This window comes from Paramormyrops kingsleyae, chromosome 7 (genome assembly GCF_048594095.1).
Source record: "Paramormyrops kingsleyae isolate MSU_618 chromosome 7, PKINGS_0.4, whole genome shotgun sequence".
NCBI lineage: Eukaryota > Metazoa > Chordata > Actinopteri > Osteoglossiformes > Mormyridae > Paramormyrops > Paramormyrops kingsleyae.
The window spans coordinates 12,849,550-12,867,299 of record NC_132803.1 but is presented as its reverse complement, the minus strand read 5'-3'; the positions used below and the strand labels follow the sequence as shown (position 1 = coordinate 12,867,299).

General features: G+C 43.1%; 1 protein-coding gene across 2 annotated transcripts in view; it reads left to right on the top strand.

The window, feature by feature from the left end:
- Window positions 1-1,070: 1,070 nt before the first annotated feature.
- Window positions 1,071-17,750, top strand: part of lpar1 (lysophosphatidic acid receptor 1) — a 31,478-nt gene continuing 14,798 nt past the window's right edge. The window contains exon 1 of one of the 2 annotated variants that reach the window (XM_023808529.2): window positions 1,071-1,506. In XM_023808529.2, the coding sequence (XP_023664297.1) occupies window positions 1,505-1,506 (2 nt within the window). In that variant the 5' untranslated portion in view covers window positions 1,071-1,504. Of the gene's footprint in view, window positions 1,507-2,226; window positions 2,354-17,750 lie in introns of those variants that run through there. The other variant, XM_023808530.1, reaches the window with a different exon arrangement.

Here is a 17,750-nt window from a genome sequence, read left to right as displayed (position 1 = left end):
GTCTGCTAGCTAGGTTTGTTATCTGTGTGAGAAATCGTAACCGGCATGCATACTATTTTACACTGTAAAACGGATCAGATGGAGATTTCAAGTCGATAATGGGAGCCAAAACCAAGAAAAAGCGGTGTTCATGCTATGCCATATGATATCCACGATGTGCTATAATTCTTATTTTTTTTTAAATAATAATTTCTGTTAGAACATTACGGTTTATTTGGAGGTGGAAGTGAAACCATGATGCATAACCAACGTAAATTTTGTTAGTAAATTTGGCGTTTCCATGCATGAAACTACAGGCTACAAACTAGCAACACAATCTTTTGTATGACACACATCAGCCTTTTCCTGTCCCGGCAGTACCCGAAGTGAAACGCAGAGGTGTAATTAGTTGGTGTAACTGCAGCTTTTGATATGTTTATCCCCCCGAGTTATAAGGCACCGTGACGAAAATCGTGTGAAAGCTTTTCTGTAAGTGGCATTGTTATATACACAGAAAAGGTGATTAAGGATGATGTTATGCAGTGGCTGTCCGTGTTTGTTGTCAGTGAAAGGGAGTTTAGATAACCCCGTGGCATCAATCATATGCATTCTCCTGACTATTGATCACGCTTTACATACGACTAAAGAGGGTATTCCGCCGAATGTTATCTCATACATGTTTATTACGGAATACACAGGGTACTCATCCCACATTGTACCACTGCACTTCTGATACCGAGTGAGCTCAGACTCTGGGGCTTCTCCAGCGGGTGAACGCCTTAAGGAGGCTCAGACACTTTCAGACTGGTGTTCATAAAGGACCCTAAACTTAATCACAGCGCAAAGCGATGGAGCAGATCGCGCAGGGTTCAGAGGGACTGTAATCGAAAGACTTTAAAGGACATTTAGGTATCGGACGTTTAATTATCTCGGGAATCGCACAGTACCTATATTTTGCAAGTACGCCTTCTTCACTCCTTGAGCACATGGAAAACTCATGTTCTCAGAAAAAAAAAAACATATACGGGATACGCGGCCACTCACTGATTAGTAAAGGAAATAAAACTTCTTTCTTCGCTTCTTTCGTTTTTTTGTAAACTTAAGTCTTGGCTAAGTACAATGTGTTGTCAATTAGGTACTCCGGAGAGGGCGAATTAGGCGTGTGTCTGGGTGTGTATATCTATGTGAGCGTGTGTGTGTGCGCGCGCTAGTGCGCCTGCCTGACGTCACCAACACCAGTGGATGCCGCTGCTACCTCCAGGCGTTCCACACCGCCCCAGTGGAGAGGAGGCATCGACAATATGCTTACTCCGGACGTCCCGAGTGCCCTGCATCCCGCGATCTGTCCTTTATGGAAGTAAGATGATCACAGCAAACGCAGCTTCTCTCCGCTGGAAAAATCCTACGCGCCCCTCACAGTGACACATCTCAACTTCTCGTGGAGTTCTGGCTGTTTTATCACTTTTCCATTTCTTTTTTTGGGAATAACGGTTTGTGGAAATACGATTTCAAGGCGAAAAGAGTAATGTAAGTACGGAGCGATTTCATTATTACTGACACTTGAAACGTATGTAAGCATTTAAATGTTGCTTATGATAATCAAGATTTTTTTTCGATGTATTTATTTAAGCTATGTATTTCACAAAGGGATAATTTATTTACCACGTACGTGGGGCCCTGTAACAGTGGGTAACACTGTGGAAGTGAGTTATCATTGCCAGCGTGTACACCAGGCATAATTAAGTGTGTGCCTAACGCAGCAGGCTGTGCGTGCAAATGCAGCCAAACTGCTCGCAGATAAGCGCAGCTTTCTAGGTTCACCCTTGACTGTTCGGACACAAATGCTCACTGACAGGCTAGTTTGAGTTGTTTGAGGGGGTCCACATAATGGCAAAAGGTTATTACCTCCGCAGGGATGTCCGTCTTTTAAGAACATGTATCTCACTCCTGAAAAGTTCGGCATGCAACTCGGCTATAGAGAAACCCGAGTCCAACATTTTCCAGAAATCATTCCCGCACCCTCACGTCTCCTTGGCGTTTCCGACTGACAGATTTCGTTGTCTCATTCAGTAACGCGCAAAGTCACTTATTGTATTGATTGGCTTACCTAATTAATCTAATTAAATCAGTGCCTGGCACCGTTTTAATGCGTTTTTCCGATAAGCTGGATACCGTTAGATGGCAGGCGCTCCCTGCTGGCCCGGCCCCATTCCTGACTGCCGTACCTTGGGAAAGCTGCATTAAGTTTGCGGGACTCCGCATTTGCGTTATGCAGCCTCATATACAGTACGGCGTTTGTTCAATTCGGGAACATATGCGAGGGTCTGGGAATTAATACTCCTCATGAGGTAGCGGCTTGGGAATTGCCTAAACGGTACTGCCTGTCTCTGATTTCTCAGTTTATGATTATTTCTTGCAATTGGGAGTAGGCTACATAATACTGAGTCGTATTACGAATTTAATCGTCAGCAGATCGGCGAGATGTGTGTAGTTGGGGCTCCATTTTATGAGCTCTGCGATCCAGTTGCGTGTCGGTCCCTGCTACACGGGCTGCACACAGATTTAATAAAGCTTTTCAGATGTCTACCTTAGCATTAGCCTCGGAACAAGCCTTTTAATATGGTTTAGAAAGAAAATAACAGCTTTCATTAAATTCTTACTACAATTTAGTTTTACAAGTGGGTGTGAAACTGTAGGAGGGTCCAGACTTTATTTTGGACCTGTGAATTAGAATATCTTTATATTCGTGTTGTGGTTTAGAGCACGCCTTTAATTTCAGCCAAGGGTGTGTTTTCAGGCCGTAGAATAATACGAGTTTGTGTTTTTTTTAAGAACAAGAGCATTTATTATGATCTTAAGGAGGTACCTAAACGAGGTAACAAGGATGGTACCCTGGAATATTGCTTTTATTTGTTTTTCTGTCTTCTTCCTAAATGTATTGATCTGTTTGTGCAAGTTTTTTGCACTTTGGTGCTGTTTTGCTGCTTGACTGGTTGAGTCCCACCTCCTCCCGCAGGTTATGTGAGCTGTCTTTTACTCAGGCCAATGTGGAAGACTGAAGTGATGAGTAGCATGACCTGGGTGTGAGGTTAGAGTTAGGACCCACAACAGCGCTGTAGAGACAGTCAGAAATAGTGGAGGGTGTAGCTCTTTGCTACACCTATCATGCCACATTTAAAATTATTTCTGGAATTGCCTCGTGTTTGACCAGTGGGTGGCCCTGCCGTGGCCAGCCCAGGCCCCTCCCTGTGGTACAACGCGTAGGTGCCCGGGAATAAACCTTTAGAGGCCATGTGTGTCTAGCAAACCTTCTTGCCATCTGGAAATATGCTACACAGACAGATATTGTACTGGAGCTGCTCAGGAAAAGAAACCATCAGCTTTAAGGTTGTGAGTCTGTGTCCTTAAACACTACTCCACCTAGTGTCCGAGTATGGAAAACAACATGTTGCCAAAGGTCAGTTGGGTACAGGGAACCCCCAGGTTAAGAATGACCAACTTACGGAAAACTCGTACTTATGAATGGACTGCCATAAAGCTGCTTATATAAAAAATTCTGGTTAAATAGAATGGTTCATAATAATGAACGCACACATTACTTTGTGATGCTGATGAAAACATTGTGTTGCCTCAATGATTTGTCAGTACAGTACAGTACCATATGTAGCTACTTATATTATTACTGTATTTTTATTATGTACTGAATTATTATTATTCCAAATTACACATTCAACTTAAGACGGATCTAAGCTACGTATCTGGTTTGTAACCTGGGGACTGCCTGTATATGGTGACTCAAACTTCGCTTCCTGTGTTAGACTGTAAAGGCAGCTGCTGAGGCTTTAATAGTATGATCATTTCAGATCAAACGCTTGAATTCTCAGCCTCTTTCTGGAGGCGTGAAAGGCAGGGAGGTGGAGTCTGAGACGTCGGGGGGGCATCTCAGACCTGAGCCGCATGCGGCGTGGCCTTAAGGGAGATGTCAGACAGGAAGTTTGCGCCACACACGTAAAAATGTGTATCTCATTAGCTAACTTATGGACCCCTATGGCAAAACAGATAATTACCCAGCAACAGACCAGACGGTGTGTGAGTACAGGGGCCACAGCCACGTCAACAAATGACTGCATGCCTGAAACTCGTTCATTTTCTTGATGGTTTTTCCAAAGCATTTATCCTGAGTTGTTATGCTGGCGGGCTCTCCGGTCGTACGGAAGAGAGCATCGTTGGCACGGTTGTCGTGGAAAGAGCGGCATTTCTCCCCAATGGGGTGTGTGTATTTAAATTCCGACACTCTTGGGTCTACTTTTTTTTAAAACCTCTTCTTACTGGGTGGAGACTGAGATTTTAAAATTGCAGCCAGTAAATGTGGAAACAGAGACTGCCTTCTCTGTTCATTTTATTCCACGTTCTAATTTTACAGATGGTATCTAATTAACCTGGAAAATTATACCGTCGGTTACATATGGCTGTCCCGGGTACATAAGGATGTAGAGCATGAGCCAGTCAGTCGTGGGGCCTGAGGCTTAACCCTAACCCTAACGGCCCGCTGACGTACCCGGAGAGTTCCGTGTGCGTGTCCAGGCTTGCCGGCAGGGTGCAGCACCCCATGGTTGATAAACATGATTCCAAGCAGAGGCCCGGAAATATGGGCTAGAAGAATGCAGCGTGTGCCTCATTAACCCTTGTGTGTGACACAAGCACCGCCTCCGGTCAAGCGTCTGGGAAGGGGGGGGGGGCTGCTTTCATCTCCTCAGTAGGGTGGACGTGTGGTAGACTTCTGCACAGAACTGTCAGTAATGGCCCCCCTGCATCAAAAAATGTGCTCAAAGGCAAATTATGGCTGTTTTTATATGGCAAGGAGATCTGATCCTCCCCGCTGTCCCACAACTGTGCTCAGGGACTAAGCGAAAAACGTACAGGGGGCCTCGCATTGTACCACAAATCAGATGTGTTCAATTAGCAGTTCTGAATTATAATCACTTTTCCCGAAACTTCTGGCTGAAGACATGATGACAAAGGTGTTTATAATCTTTAAAATTCAGCTGCTGATTTATTGAATCTGCGTCACAAAACAGCAGTGTATATTGTTTACAAGTGCACATTGTATACAGTCATTGAAATGAGACTTCCCACAGCCTGCAGACACTGTGTTAGTACTCTGCCCCCTTATTTGCCAAAAAATGTTCACTAAAATCCCCTAGACCTGTAAAACAATTGAAGGATTTCAGACAGCAGCAGTGAAACCACACCCTTTGGGCAGCCGGAGAGGTAGTGGTCTGTGGTTGGGCCGCCTTGGTGCATCTCACATCCCAGCCGTGGTGCATCTCACATCCCAGCCGTGCTTTCCCTGCTCACGGGGATCTTGTGTTCCTGGGCCGGAACGTGGATCAGTTTTGATCCTGCTTGTTTTTCTTATGATTGACTCCAGGACCCCTAACAGCAGAAGATAGCAGACTTTATGGCCTCATTGATTTGACGGACGTTTAATAGTATGCTTTATCTTTACTGTGTGCCCCCTGCTGACTTCAAGAACTAGCAAATTGTAACCATAAATACACTCTGATAAGGGTTAGTGATTTATATGTGTTTCTGCGCTGTGTGAAAGGCTGGGGAGAACATTACAGCACAGAACATGATTGAACACATGATTGTTGCTTTAATCTGTTTCGACTGTTTTGCTTAGGGCAGTGTTTTCTGGCTTCAATGTGGCATTAAAGTGGCAGTTGTGCATTAATATACGCTATTTGATCTAATGATCCTGTGTAAATGGCGTCATTTTGAAATGCCAGGTATGTGTGAGGTGATGCTGAAAGGGACATGGCTGTGTGGCTCCAGAGCTGCATTTTCGCCCGAGAGTCCCCTCTGCCGTCGTGTTTACGATGCAGGGCCGCCGTTTTGGGAGCCAGTTCGGATTACCCACACGCACCGACACACATTTTGAGTTTTTTCGCAATCTACGTAAACACGTTTGACACACTAATGCCTTTTATGGGCATTAAAATATTTCCAGGTACAGTACTATCAAAAAAAGGCATATTTAATTTAAACCACTTTTCAGGGACTACCCCAAATGTATTGTTTATTTTTCTTTACCATTTTCAAATTTAAGAACACGATATGAAGACAAAAAACGGAAACGAAAGCTATTGGCTGAGAGACGGAGAGGCGGAGTTTCACACTGTTGACCTGCAGGCTATACAGCAGCACACATGTGCTTTCTAGGGGCAGGTAGTTATTATGGTGCTTCTGGGGGCTTTCTTAGGGCAGGCCTTCCTGCCCAGCGTAGAAGGGCAACATCTCATTTTGTTTTCCACTTGCCTGCAATGTGGGGCATTAGTGGGTTGGTGGGTGTGGGGGGGAATGGACAGGATTTGGTCACACAATGAAACCAGAACTGAATTGTTGAAAAACATTGCAATTTTTCACCAGTTAGGATGCACAGGAGCAGGGGGAATAAACTGATAGGGCTTCCCCATCATCTGACCTGTGCATGAAGATCGACGATAAAAAAAAAAAATGTTGCAAAATGTGATGGTACGTTGGTACTAAATGTCTTGATAACTGATGGTCATGTGGCTTCGACACCATATACAGGCACCACAATCTAACTGATCCACTCTGGACCCTTTGCTAGACTCTACAATAGGAGGGGGATCTTCTTCTTATAAGGATCTCCTTCTATAAAAAATGCATGCTTGACCTTTTCATTTCAGATGGCTGCTTGGCTATTAAACTAAAACAATTCACCAAAGGACCACCTTCTGTGCACAGATGAACTGCTCACAAATCATAGGGAGATGCTTACTGCCCTTAATATTGGGCAATTCAACCCCCATCAGCTCATTTTTGCGAACCCCTCTTGATTGGCCATGACACTGCCAGACATCCCCATCACTTTCACAGCCAGTTTACAGCCCATGGGTAGCAGCGCGGCACGAAACAGCCCAGAAAGCTCATCTAGTTCCTCATTTTGTTCCTGTAACAGCAGCTCCAGCAACTCCAACCTGAGCAGTATCTTTCCTCCAGCCAAGTCAGTCTTTCCTTTAGTATAGGGTTACTCTACATCCTGGTACATGTCCTGTCTTTGGGCCCCTGTCTGCGCATCCGAGTGATTTTTTAAAAAAAATCGGCAGGTTGTCCAGGTTTAACACTGCAGCCTGTATAACCCAGGGTTGCATGTTACAGTTCATGAGTGACGTCAACTTCCAGAAACCACTGGCACATTGTTTTTGTATTTGTGTGAACAGTGAATCATGTCATTTGCTTGCTTCATTTTTTATAAATTTCTTGTATTTTACATCTATGGCTGTTTACATGGCAAGGCAAAAGCCATTTTTATTTCTTTTTTTTTTTATTTGTGACATTTTGTGATCGATCTTGTTCTTCCCTGTTTCTCATTTATGTTTCTCATTTACTATCTGTATGTATGTATGAATGCATAAAACTTGCAGTCCTGGGTCATACGGGCTGCAGCAATCGGCAGGACAACCTGCTGATTTTTCAAAACCCACTTGGATGCCCGGACAGGGGTCCAAAAAGACCCGGATGTAGAGTAACTCTATACTAAAGGAAAGACTGACTTGGCTGGAGGAACTAGACGAGCTTTCTGGGCTGTTTCGTGCCGCGCTGCTACCCATGGTCCGTCCACCGTCATGACCAAAGCTCTCCCCATTATTTACATCCAGGAAGGATAATATTTAACAGAAACCTAAGTATAACGCACAATAAAACATATATCAATATAAATGGTATTTTGATAGGGGAGAGGGTGGCAAAGCTTTGGATAAGCAGGTGATCCGTAGCCCCCCTGCCGAGACCATCAAGTCAGCTTATTTGTTTGAGGATGAACTTCTTTATTAAAAAATAAAACTGAAATAAAATAAGACATCTCCCTAGTCGGTAGCGCTGGGGGTTAGGGGGTACATTGGCTCATTTTGGGGGGGGGGGGGGGGGGGGCATGGCTGTGAATGCCCCCCACATTGCTGATTCCGTGTCCCTCAGGATTCTAACGTCACAGCGCTCATTTAGTGCAGCGGGCAGCCAGCCCTTCCCCTTAAATCAGAGTGACAACTGGGAGCCCCATCATTAAGTGTTTTATGGGAGATAGAGGTAAGAGTTGTGGCCAGAGTACCAGCTAAACCAATACTCAGGTTAAGCATGCTCCATAGGCTGGGATTTCCATTTAAGGACACTGCAATAACACAGCCAGTTGACGACAATAAAAAACAGTTCACACCGCCAGCAGATGTGCCAGACTGGTAGTGACAGCTTGCATCTGTTGAATGAACGAATTTAAATTTATTTCGGTCACATAGATACACATACATATAGACAGGAAAAAAAAGTCTGTGTTGAAGCTTCAGTTTATTATACGTACCCTTTTCGGCTAAACAAAAACACAACCAATATCAAAAGTTTTCAAATTTCTCACACATTGATGATTAGTTATATAACTGTTTACCGCCTTATTTTATTTTTTTTTTATTTGCAGAGCGAACAAAAGATTCTCAGTTCCTTATGGCAGCTATTCCTCAGGTTTACCCCTTTGACAGATGCGCAGCTGTTTTTATTTGTCCTTATCTTTGTTTTTTTCAACACACCATGTTCCCTTAATTCAGATTTACTTTCTGATTTTAAACCTCTGAATACAGTTAGGAGGTGAGTTATTTTGTGCTTTGTACGTCATTTGTGCAGTATATATATCAACTAAGTTACAACATTTTAGAGTATGTAATTTAATAAATAGCGCATTGGTTGGTTCATAATTATCTGATCTATTTACAATTCTTATAGCTTTTTTCTGTACCATAAAAATTGGATTTGTGTTTTGTTTTGCATGTGTTTTCCACGTACCTCCACACAGTAGGTAGTGTGTGGAACCATGAGGGAATAATACAGTGTATATCATGAATTCTGATTCAAGGACACGTTTAGTTGCAATAGTTTGACATTTTAGTTTTTGCATTATTTATGTGTGGTTTCCAGCATAATTTATGATCAATTATCGCTCTTAAAATTTATTTACAATCATAATTTTAAGTTTATTTTTGATTTGCTGATTGCCAAAATTATAAAAGTTTCACTTAAATTTAATACTTATTTGTTTATATCAAACCATTTCTTTAAGACTTTCAATTCACTTTCCACTGTATTCAGAAGCCATTCCAAGCTTTTCCCAAAGCAATGTATATTAGTGTCATCAGCAAATGAAACAAATTTTAACAATTTAATCACTTTACAAATATCATTTATATGCTGTATAAATAACTTAGGGCCTAGCATTGAACCCTGTGGAACCCCACAAGTAACCTTCAACAAATTTGATTTTAAATTATTTATCATTACATATTGATATCTATCGTCAAGGTAACTATTGTTCCACTAATACCATATCTCCAATTTTAATTAATAAGCCATGATCTATAGTGTCAAATCCTTTTTAAATATATAAACACCCCCACTGTGTATTACTTGTTATCCATTGCAGTGAATATCTCTTCTACCAGTTGCATAACTGCCATGGAAGTGGACCTATTTACTTTGTTTTCTTGTTGGGCTGTGGCACCTCCTTATGACGTCAGGTAAAAAGCAAGTTTAGCCAAAAGATTGTTTTATGGTTCCGGAAGCACCGGCCTATATATGCCTCAGGAACTAATAAGCATGAAGAATGGAGGATTTGACAGCATCATAATGCTAAACCCTCTTCAATAGCCAGCTCAGCTCAGACCTTTTGAGCCTCGCCTGTCAATTCACATCACAGGATTAATGACCACATAACCTTAGGCTAAACCAGCGTTAGCGCAATGTGTTCAAAGGTGCTGAGAAACATCAGTCTCTGACACACAATATGAAGGTAACGAAGTTATATATTGACCTTTGCCAAAGCTTACCGGAGGCAAAAGGGACAACAGCGAAGCTGCTACCGGAATCACAGGAGTTTTGTTCTCCTCAAGGCAACCTCCTTGTCAGCCTTAATCTCAGATTTACAGTACTGTGCGAAAGTCTTAGGCAGTCAAAGAAAATGGTGTGTAAATGTCCTTCAAGTGTAAGACTATGATATTATGTCTGTAAAAGTGTGCTAGCTTAGCTATTTCAAACCTGTCATACAATCACCACAGTATTTGCAGCAAGTTTTTTTTTGACTTGACCACTAGCAACGCCTCATATGGCCAATCAATACCTCACTGACTTTTAGAAACCCATTTAGTTAGTTAAGTAAGGCAGTGGTGAAATTTCAGAAATACATGGCTGTATGGCTGGGGCACTTCAGGAGAGGTTTGGGAACTGAAGCGGTGTCCATATAGCCATCTAGCAAGTCATCCGTAACTTCTTGGAAAACAAAAGAAATCCCTGTTAGTTTTTATCTTAATTTGCATATATTCTAATGTTCTAATTGTTTTGGGCAAACATACCCTTACTGTCCAGATAATCAGCTTTCTGCAGTTCTTTAGTCTGCCTAAGACTTTTGCATGGTGCTATATATCTGACACTTGAGTTCATGCTGCTTCGCTTTGCCCTCCGCCTCAGCGTGAATACGGGGCAGGCCGGCTTTGGAACGTGTCACATGGCTATGGGGTACGGGACCCAAGGAAAGGGGGGGGGGGGGGCGACATGTGACTCACCCGGCCCCACAGAGCAGGGGACTCGACACGTCAACACAGCAGCCTCCACTAATCTTTCAAAAACCAAAGACTCCGCTAATAAAGTCCTCTTTACAGCAACTCTCAAATAACCCTGAGGTAGGATTATGCAGAGACTTCTAAAGCAGGAACTTGGCAATGCTTCCCTAAAGGTGGCTGTATACTTCAAACAAAGTCTGTACAAAACACGTGTCGGCGAGAACCGTCTGTGGCATGCTTAAAACAAGGCTGCCACCTTGTTTGTTCTAGATCAACCCTAGAGGGCACAGAATGTTTTTATGCAGCAGACCCACATACAGAGGGCAAATAAACATATTGTGGCAAGTGCATGAGTCATTTTAATAATGGAGATGACAGCACTTTTAAAATGGAAGTTGCTCTCTTTAACAATGTTGGTTTAATGCTTGCGGCGGCACATTCAAGGAATCCAAACAATTTGCACGACAATCAGTTTCACGCTAATGAAACACACATTCCACGTCAAACATTACACAAATAAATATATTAATTTATATAATGAAAGTGCAGGGGGCGGCATGGTGGTGCAGTGGTTAGTATGTTTGCATGTTCTCCCCGTGTCGTCGTGGGGTTTCCTCTGGGTACTCCGGTTTCCCCCCACAGTCCAAAGACATGCTGACGCTAATTGGCGTTGCTAAATTGCCCTTAGGTGTGCATGTGTGAGTGAATGGTCTGCGAGTGTGCCCTGTGATGGGCTGGCCCCCCGTACAGGGTTGTTCCCTGCCTCGTGCCCGTTGCTTCCGGGATAGGCTCCGGACCCCCCGCGACCCAGTAGGATAAAGCGGGTTGGACAATGGATGGATGGATGAATGAAAGTGCATTGCGGTGCAAAGCATGCTGGTAACTGCATAATCCTGCTGACCAACCCCGCAGCATCATATTAATTTCGGCCAATCGTGGGCAGCGGGTAGGATCAGAACAAACGAAGAAGTTCTCCTCGGGGACCCTGTACAGGCGGTGCTTCGAAATGGTGATCGGCATCTTGATTATATGTCATACAACGTCATATAGCCGAACCGTGTAGATTCTCTCAATTTCATCTGAAGCCTACGGCCGGCTTAATGCAGAGACGACCTTGCATGCATCAAAACGTCACAGGTTAACAAACAGATGGATTGCTATGATTCCGGACAAGCCCCCAATTATGCTATGTTATGCCTCAGAATGTCTAGGGAGAAAAAGGCGTAGCGTAAAGCATAAAGAAGGGGATACAAATGGAAGTGAAATGTGAGGTGAAACTGACGTATGCGGTATAGCATAGTGTAATAGCACATAGAGGCTGTTTACACAATATGTATAATATAAACAGCAGCCCAGGTGGCTCACAAGTGCACCAAAGGAAGCAAAAGAATAAAAGTAGAAGTCCTTTAATACTTAATTCTTTCAATAAACTAATTGACTTGAGTAAAAAAAAAAAACAGATTTACTGTACTAACACTAGCTTTCTATCCAAAAGCAAAAAATGGGAAGGTAGCCCTTCTAGTCTAATGTGGCTAGATAACCATCTTTTCCCAGTGTACAAGGGTGGGTATGACTGTGGGTGGGCAAATTCTAACCTGACCCAGGCAACAGGCATGGCTAACGAGTGACGCTTACTGAAACAGAAGCTGCCCTCGTGTGGGTCGAGCTAAATGCATGTAGCCCGGAAGCCCCGAGCAGAGTCTACAGCAGGCTGTAGCGCCCAGCAGTCGGAGCCAGCTGCAGTTATCCAATCCTTGTCCTTGATGCTGAAGATGCCAGGAGCAGAAACCTCTATATGCTTAATAAAGAAAGTAAGCTTGATGCACACATTAAATGTGCCGGTAGACAGGAAGATAGCGAGGGCTTTTCACACGCTGCATGCGGTGCTGTTGTGCCAGGAGACTCTGCCTCACTACCTGCATGCTGCATTTTTTGTGACGGCAAACTGTGAAACCAAACCTTAAGCTGACATCTGAATTAGCCGTACGTGCTAAGAAATCCGGGATTATGATAAGCAAATATGGAAGCGTTGATTCCATTTTTTCCATGATTTCTTAATTTTTTCTAGACTTCATTTAGGTGTATGAAACAAACACTGGGCACTTATATAGACTTTGGTTTATTTTAATATAATATTATTGCAATGGTTTTGGCGATATTTTTCTAAAATTGGTTTTTAAAAACATATCCTTATTCTGCAACAGGCACATAAGAAATTTGTCCAACAACTCCAACAGCTAACTCATCTAGCACACTTTTCTCTGCTGTATGAGTATGTTACACATGGCGTCCCCGTTAAAATGCCTGCAATTCTCCACACATTCCCTCCTCTGAAATGATTTTGGTCTTGAATCAGTGTCAACATGCAGGCTCTAAATATAACTTGACACTCAAAAGGTGTTGATTGTGTGTGTGTGTGTGTGTGTGTGTGTGTGGTATTTGTTGAAATGAATGGTTTTGGCATGTGGTGTTTGAAGCACCGTGAAAGGCACACGTTTTTAAGTGTTTTGCTGGTAGATAGTAGCAGATATAGCCCTGCTTCTTTTTGGATAAACAGTACACAGAGAGCACAGTAATTATAGCTTGTGCTTTCAATCAGTTAATCAGTGTTTCTCAGACTGGTCCTCAAGGACCCCCAGAAAGTCCACGTTTTTGTGAGGGAGCAAAAATGTAGACTGTCTGGCAGGCAGCTGAGAGGGAGCAAAAACATGGACCATCCTGGGGTTTCCGAGGACCTGGTTCAAAAAACACTGTTTTAATGGTACCGTTAAACTGGACACTTAAATTTCAGTTTCATCACAGTTCATCTTGTCGATAATCAGCCAATCAACCTATCAAACAAGCTGAGACTCGTTTCCATTTTATTTGCCCCAAAATATTTTTGCATATAAATGGAAGTAAATATATTATGAATACCAGATATAAGAGCCGACTAATAGTGTGATGAAGAGTATTCAGTCGTTTAAGGTGGGATGATTACGGAGTTAGTTCTTTGCAAGAACTAATGGATACACAACAGGTTCAATTTTCTAAAATCATTTTGTTAAAAAGATTCAGTGCAAGTATTAACTGTCTCAGTTACACGCGTCACCCGCTGACAGAGACTATTCAGAGTATTTCAGTGTATGCCCAGGTGCCATTCAGCATTTAAGTGTAGGACAGATTTCTCACTTCAAAAACAAATACTGTAATATTTAAAAATTATTGCACTAATAATGAAAACACTGTGAGGAATATAGCAGCTTTAGTGCTGGGTTATTAACATCAACCTAGGTCATCGTCATGGTCATTATCGTTAGCATTATTATAAGCGCGGTTGTGTTTACGCCTTCTGTCCATCACATCTGCAGTCTGGATCTGCCTTTTCAGGTCAGGCTGGGCCCAGCATCTGTTGAGTGCTTTATTTATCCAGTGGTGTGTCTAACCGTTAGTCCTCAGCACATCACAGTGGCTGCTTCAAAGATTCCCCTTTGTTTATTTTAAGTGTCACCCCCCCCCTCCCCCCGTGTGTCGACACTAGAGCCCCAGGTAACTGAGGCTTTGCCATGTGTTAAAGAAATCTTTACCGCTCTCCTTTTGGAGGGGGTGTTTATTCAGAGCATTTTCTCCAGCCCTTTTCTCCAGCCTCCAGCCTGTCTTGGGGGGTGAGAGGTCAAGGCGGGCTTGAAAATTGGAGGTGCAAAGACTTCTCCAAACCCCTCACATGCAATTCTTGACCAGCCATAGGGAATATATAAATGTGATCCTCAGCCGAATGGCATCTGATGTAGTTACAGGGTGAGTCACACTGTATTCCAGGTAACCACCAGCTCATTGCTCCATTATTCAGTGATTCACGTTAATGACTTTGTAGCACGCAGGATTATGTGAGCCAAATGACAAACCAAGTGTTACAGCTGCACCGGTCACTCCTCACAGTTGAGTCTTCCAAGGCTTCCTGGAGATCCAGGAGAAGGTAGCACTATGCTCACAGAGAACAGGAGACTTACGGCTGTGTAGAGATGCTCTCGCCCATCTAGTAAACATACGCAGCCCTGTGAAGTCAGCATGGTTTGGCGAATGCTTTGCACAGTTTACCCTCTCTGTGACATCACATTGGTTGATATAGAAACGGAAGGTGTGGAAATGTAACACCAGCCCTGTCTTGTCTACATTTTCAACTAGCCCTCACTGGGCTGCACAAGCAGATACTCCTGATGGTGCAATAACTGTGCTCAGACCATGACAGCACGACTAACAGACTGTTACGCCTTTTTTGAATAGTTAATTTTGTACTCCATTGCATCAATATAATATTTTTAATATTCTAGGTTCTGTAATCAAGAGTAGCTTTTGTTTAATAGACTATCCTGGCTTTTCCCCAGTTTATTACTAGGTTAGAGAAAACATCTGTACCTCTGCAAACCAGATGGATTCGCCAAGATGTATCCAGCCAATTATCTACTTGAAAATCAGCAGCATTAGCCAATCTGAGCCATAGAATACGTAAAACTGCAGGAGGCTGTTAAGTGAAGACGGTTGAGAGACCGCAATGCTTCAGTGAGGATGTGCTCAAATGCAAACTATTTTTTTGTCTCTAACATGAAGGTAGGCCCCACTGCATTTTGAACAATGGTCTCATTGTCTAACAGGCCAGAGGGAAGCACTGAAAAGATATCTATGCAAAGTGAAGTTGTCTCTTAGACTTCCCAGGAATTCAAGACAGGTCGTGCTACAGTGGAATGTATCATGCTGACAGTTCCAGAATGCTTGCAGAGGCAAATGATTGGCTGCTGGGATAGCAAAACCCCTCCTCTCAAACCTCCCTCTATGTTTACAAAGTATGCAGTAAGACATCAGTCAAAATGGAGTCAGTATTCAGCTGCTTTATTTTCAACTGTTGACTGATTATCGAGAAAAACACCAGGACAGACATTTTCAGAATAATGATCTGAGTGAGCCGGCAAGGTCGATACCAGACGTTCCTTGTGTGTGCCACATAGGATATATTTATTGCGCAACAAGTGGAAAATCACAAACCGTCACAAGAGAGACTGATAGCGAAGGGCCTGAAAGGAGGGGAAAATGTTTGTAGCAGACATGTGGGGGGGGGGGGGGGTCTGCTTTTCCTGGAGCTAGAGGTCAGGGGAACTGATCTGAAGGCCTGACTGACTGATTGTTTCCTCCTCTGCAGGGTTTATGACTGTACTAAGGAACAATGAAATATAGGCAAAAGATCTGCTTTTGTGTGTGAAGTAAGATTTAATGAAGGGGGGTAGGAGGGTGCGCAGTGATGGCAGTGTCTCTCCTTAGAGTGCTTTTCCACTGCACCAGTTACCCTCAAGAAATAACCAAAAGCAAGGTACTTCAAGGTGCTGGTTTTTCACTGGTGTAAAACTGGTACCGGAGCTGAATGACATCACAAGGGTGAGGTGGGGTATTTTGTACTGAATTCGAAAAATAGCTGTAGAATATTATAAGGCTAGGTGATGTGTTATGTTAATACCAACATCGCATGTTATGCACATGCAATTCTTACATCACTGGTCAGCTAGATTAAGATCAGCCTTCAATTCTGTATGGAAATTATAGTACAGAGGGTTTAGGTTTCGCTACAATATTTATAGACTGTCAGGAAAAAAAATTGTTTTTCAATTGTAATGATTATTTCTTTTCAAGATTATCTAGTATATGTTTTGAAAATCAGTTTAAAGTTTACCTGCATTAGTGTGAGCAATACATGCGTTTTCCGAGACAATCATAATCGTTTTCATCCTTGTTGTTTAAGTCACTCCTAGACTGGTTTGTGAGTAATTTATGTTGAAGTCCTTATTATAAAAAACCCCATATTTATTACAGTAAAATCACATTGCAACACTTGAAAAATTTCCAGTACCATGTTGTCATAATAGGCCTCTATTATAGAAAATGCTATATTAAGTTTGTCTTGTCATGCTGTCCTTATCTCTGGTTCTTCTGACCGATTTGCAGTTGATGCTCAGGTCTTTTCATTTGTCCATGCATTCATTATCATCATTATTATTTTACTTTGGTTATCTTTGTTTTCTGAGTTAGCACCTTTTTTCAAGATTGCGTTTGTGTGGTGTGTCAGGGGCAGCATGTTCACAGAACCAGTCAACATTGCACAAAGAACTGAAGGAGCAAAAAAGCAGCCCAGCTGGTTTAGCACTTATGGTACTGGAACTCCATGGAAAAGGGGCCTGGCCCTTCCGGCTCTGTCGGGGCCCTGGCTGGGGGGTGGGGGGTCCCTTGGATCTCTGGGCCCGGGGTCCGGTCTGCCCTGGTGTGGCCGGCCGCCGGCGGGGCCTGCGTGCTCGTCGCCACGGCCCCCTGGGGCTCCTGTGATGTGGCTGCCGGATGGCCCCCCTCCGGAGCGCTCCTCTGCCCTTTTCTCGGTGGGGGCTGCAATTGTCCCTGCGTTGGTCCTCCTGGGGTTCCCGTGCCCTGGAGGGCCTCTGGATATCTGGGGCCCGGGTCTCCCCCGTGTCGACTTCATGTCCTGGGTGGGCGGGGCTGTGGCTCCCCACACACACTACTAGACAATTACTTGGAGAAACCTTAGGAACACCAGCGCGCTGACACACAGGTGTGCACACAGGTGCTCACGGACACGTGCTCACGGACACACACTGTCTTGATCGGCTGTTGTTTCTGGGCATGGGTTGTAAGGCTGGTTGTGTGTGCTGTTCAACAACATTTAACGTTTGATGGTCGTTGTGATTAGTACAGATGTTGTATGTTGTCTTTCTCTTTTCAACAGACATGGAAGCAGATTATCTGTTTTGTTTTTTTCTTGGTTTTTTTGTTTTTCTTTTGTTTTTTTTTTTTTTCTGTTTTCTTTCCATTCCTCTCTCTCCCTCTCTCTCTCTTCCCTCCTTCTCCTTTGTCCCCCCCTCCCTCTCCTTCTTTTGAGGAAGTAAATAAAAATATAAAATAAAATAAAAAATAAATAAATAAATAATAATTAAAAAAAATAATAATAATAAAAAAAAAAATAAAAAAAAATAGATACAGTCCCCCGCAGAGGGGGGGTGGAGGAGGGAATATAAAAAATAAAATAAAATAAATAAACACAGTAGTGTCACATGCAATATTCAAGATCTTCACAGACTGATCTCTGGAGCAGCAGTGATTTGTGTAGAGACTGAA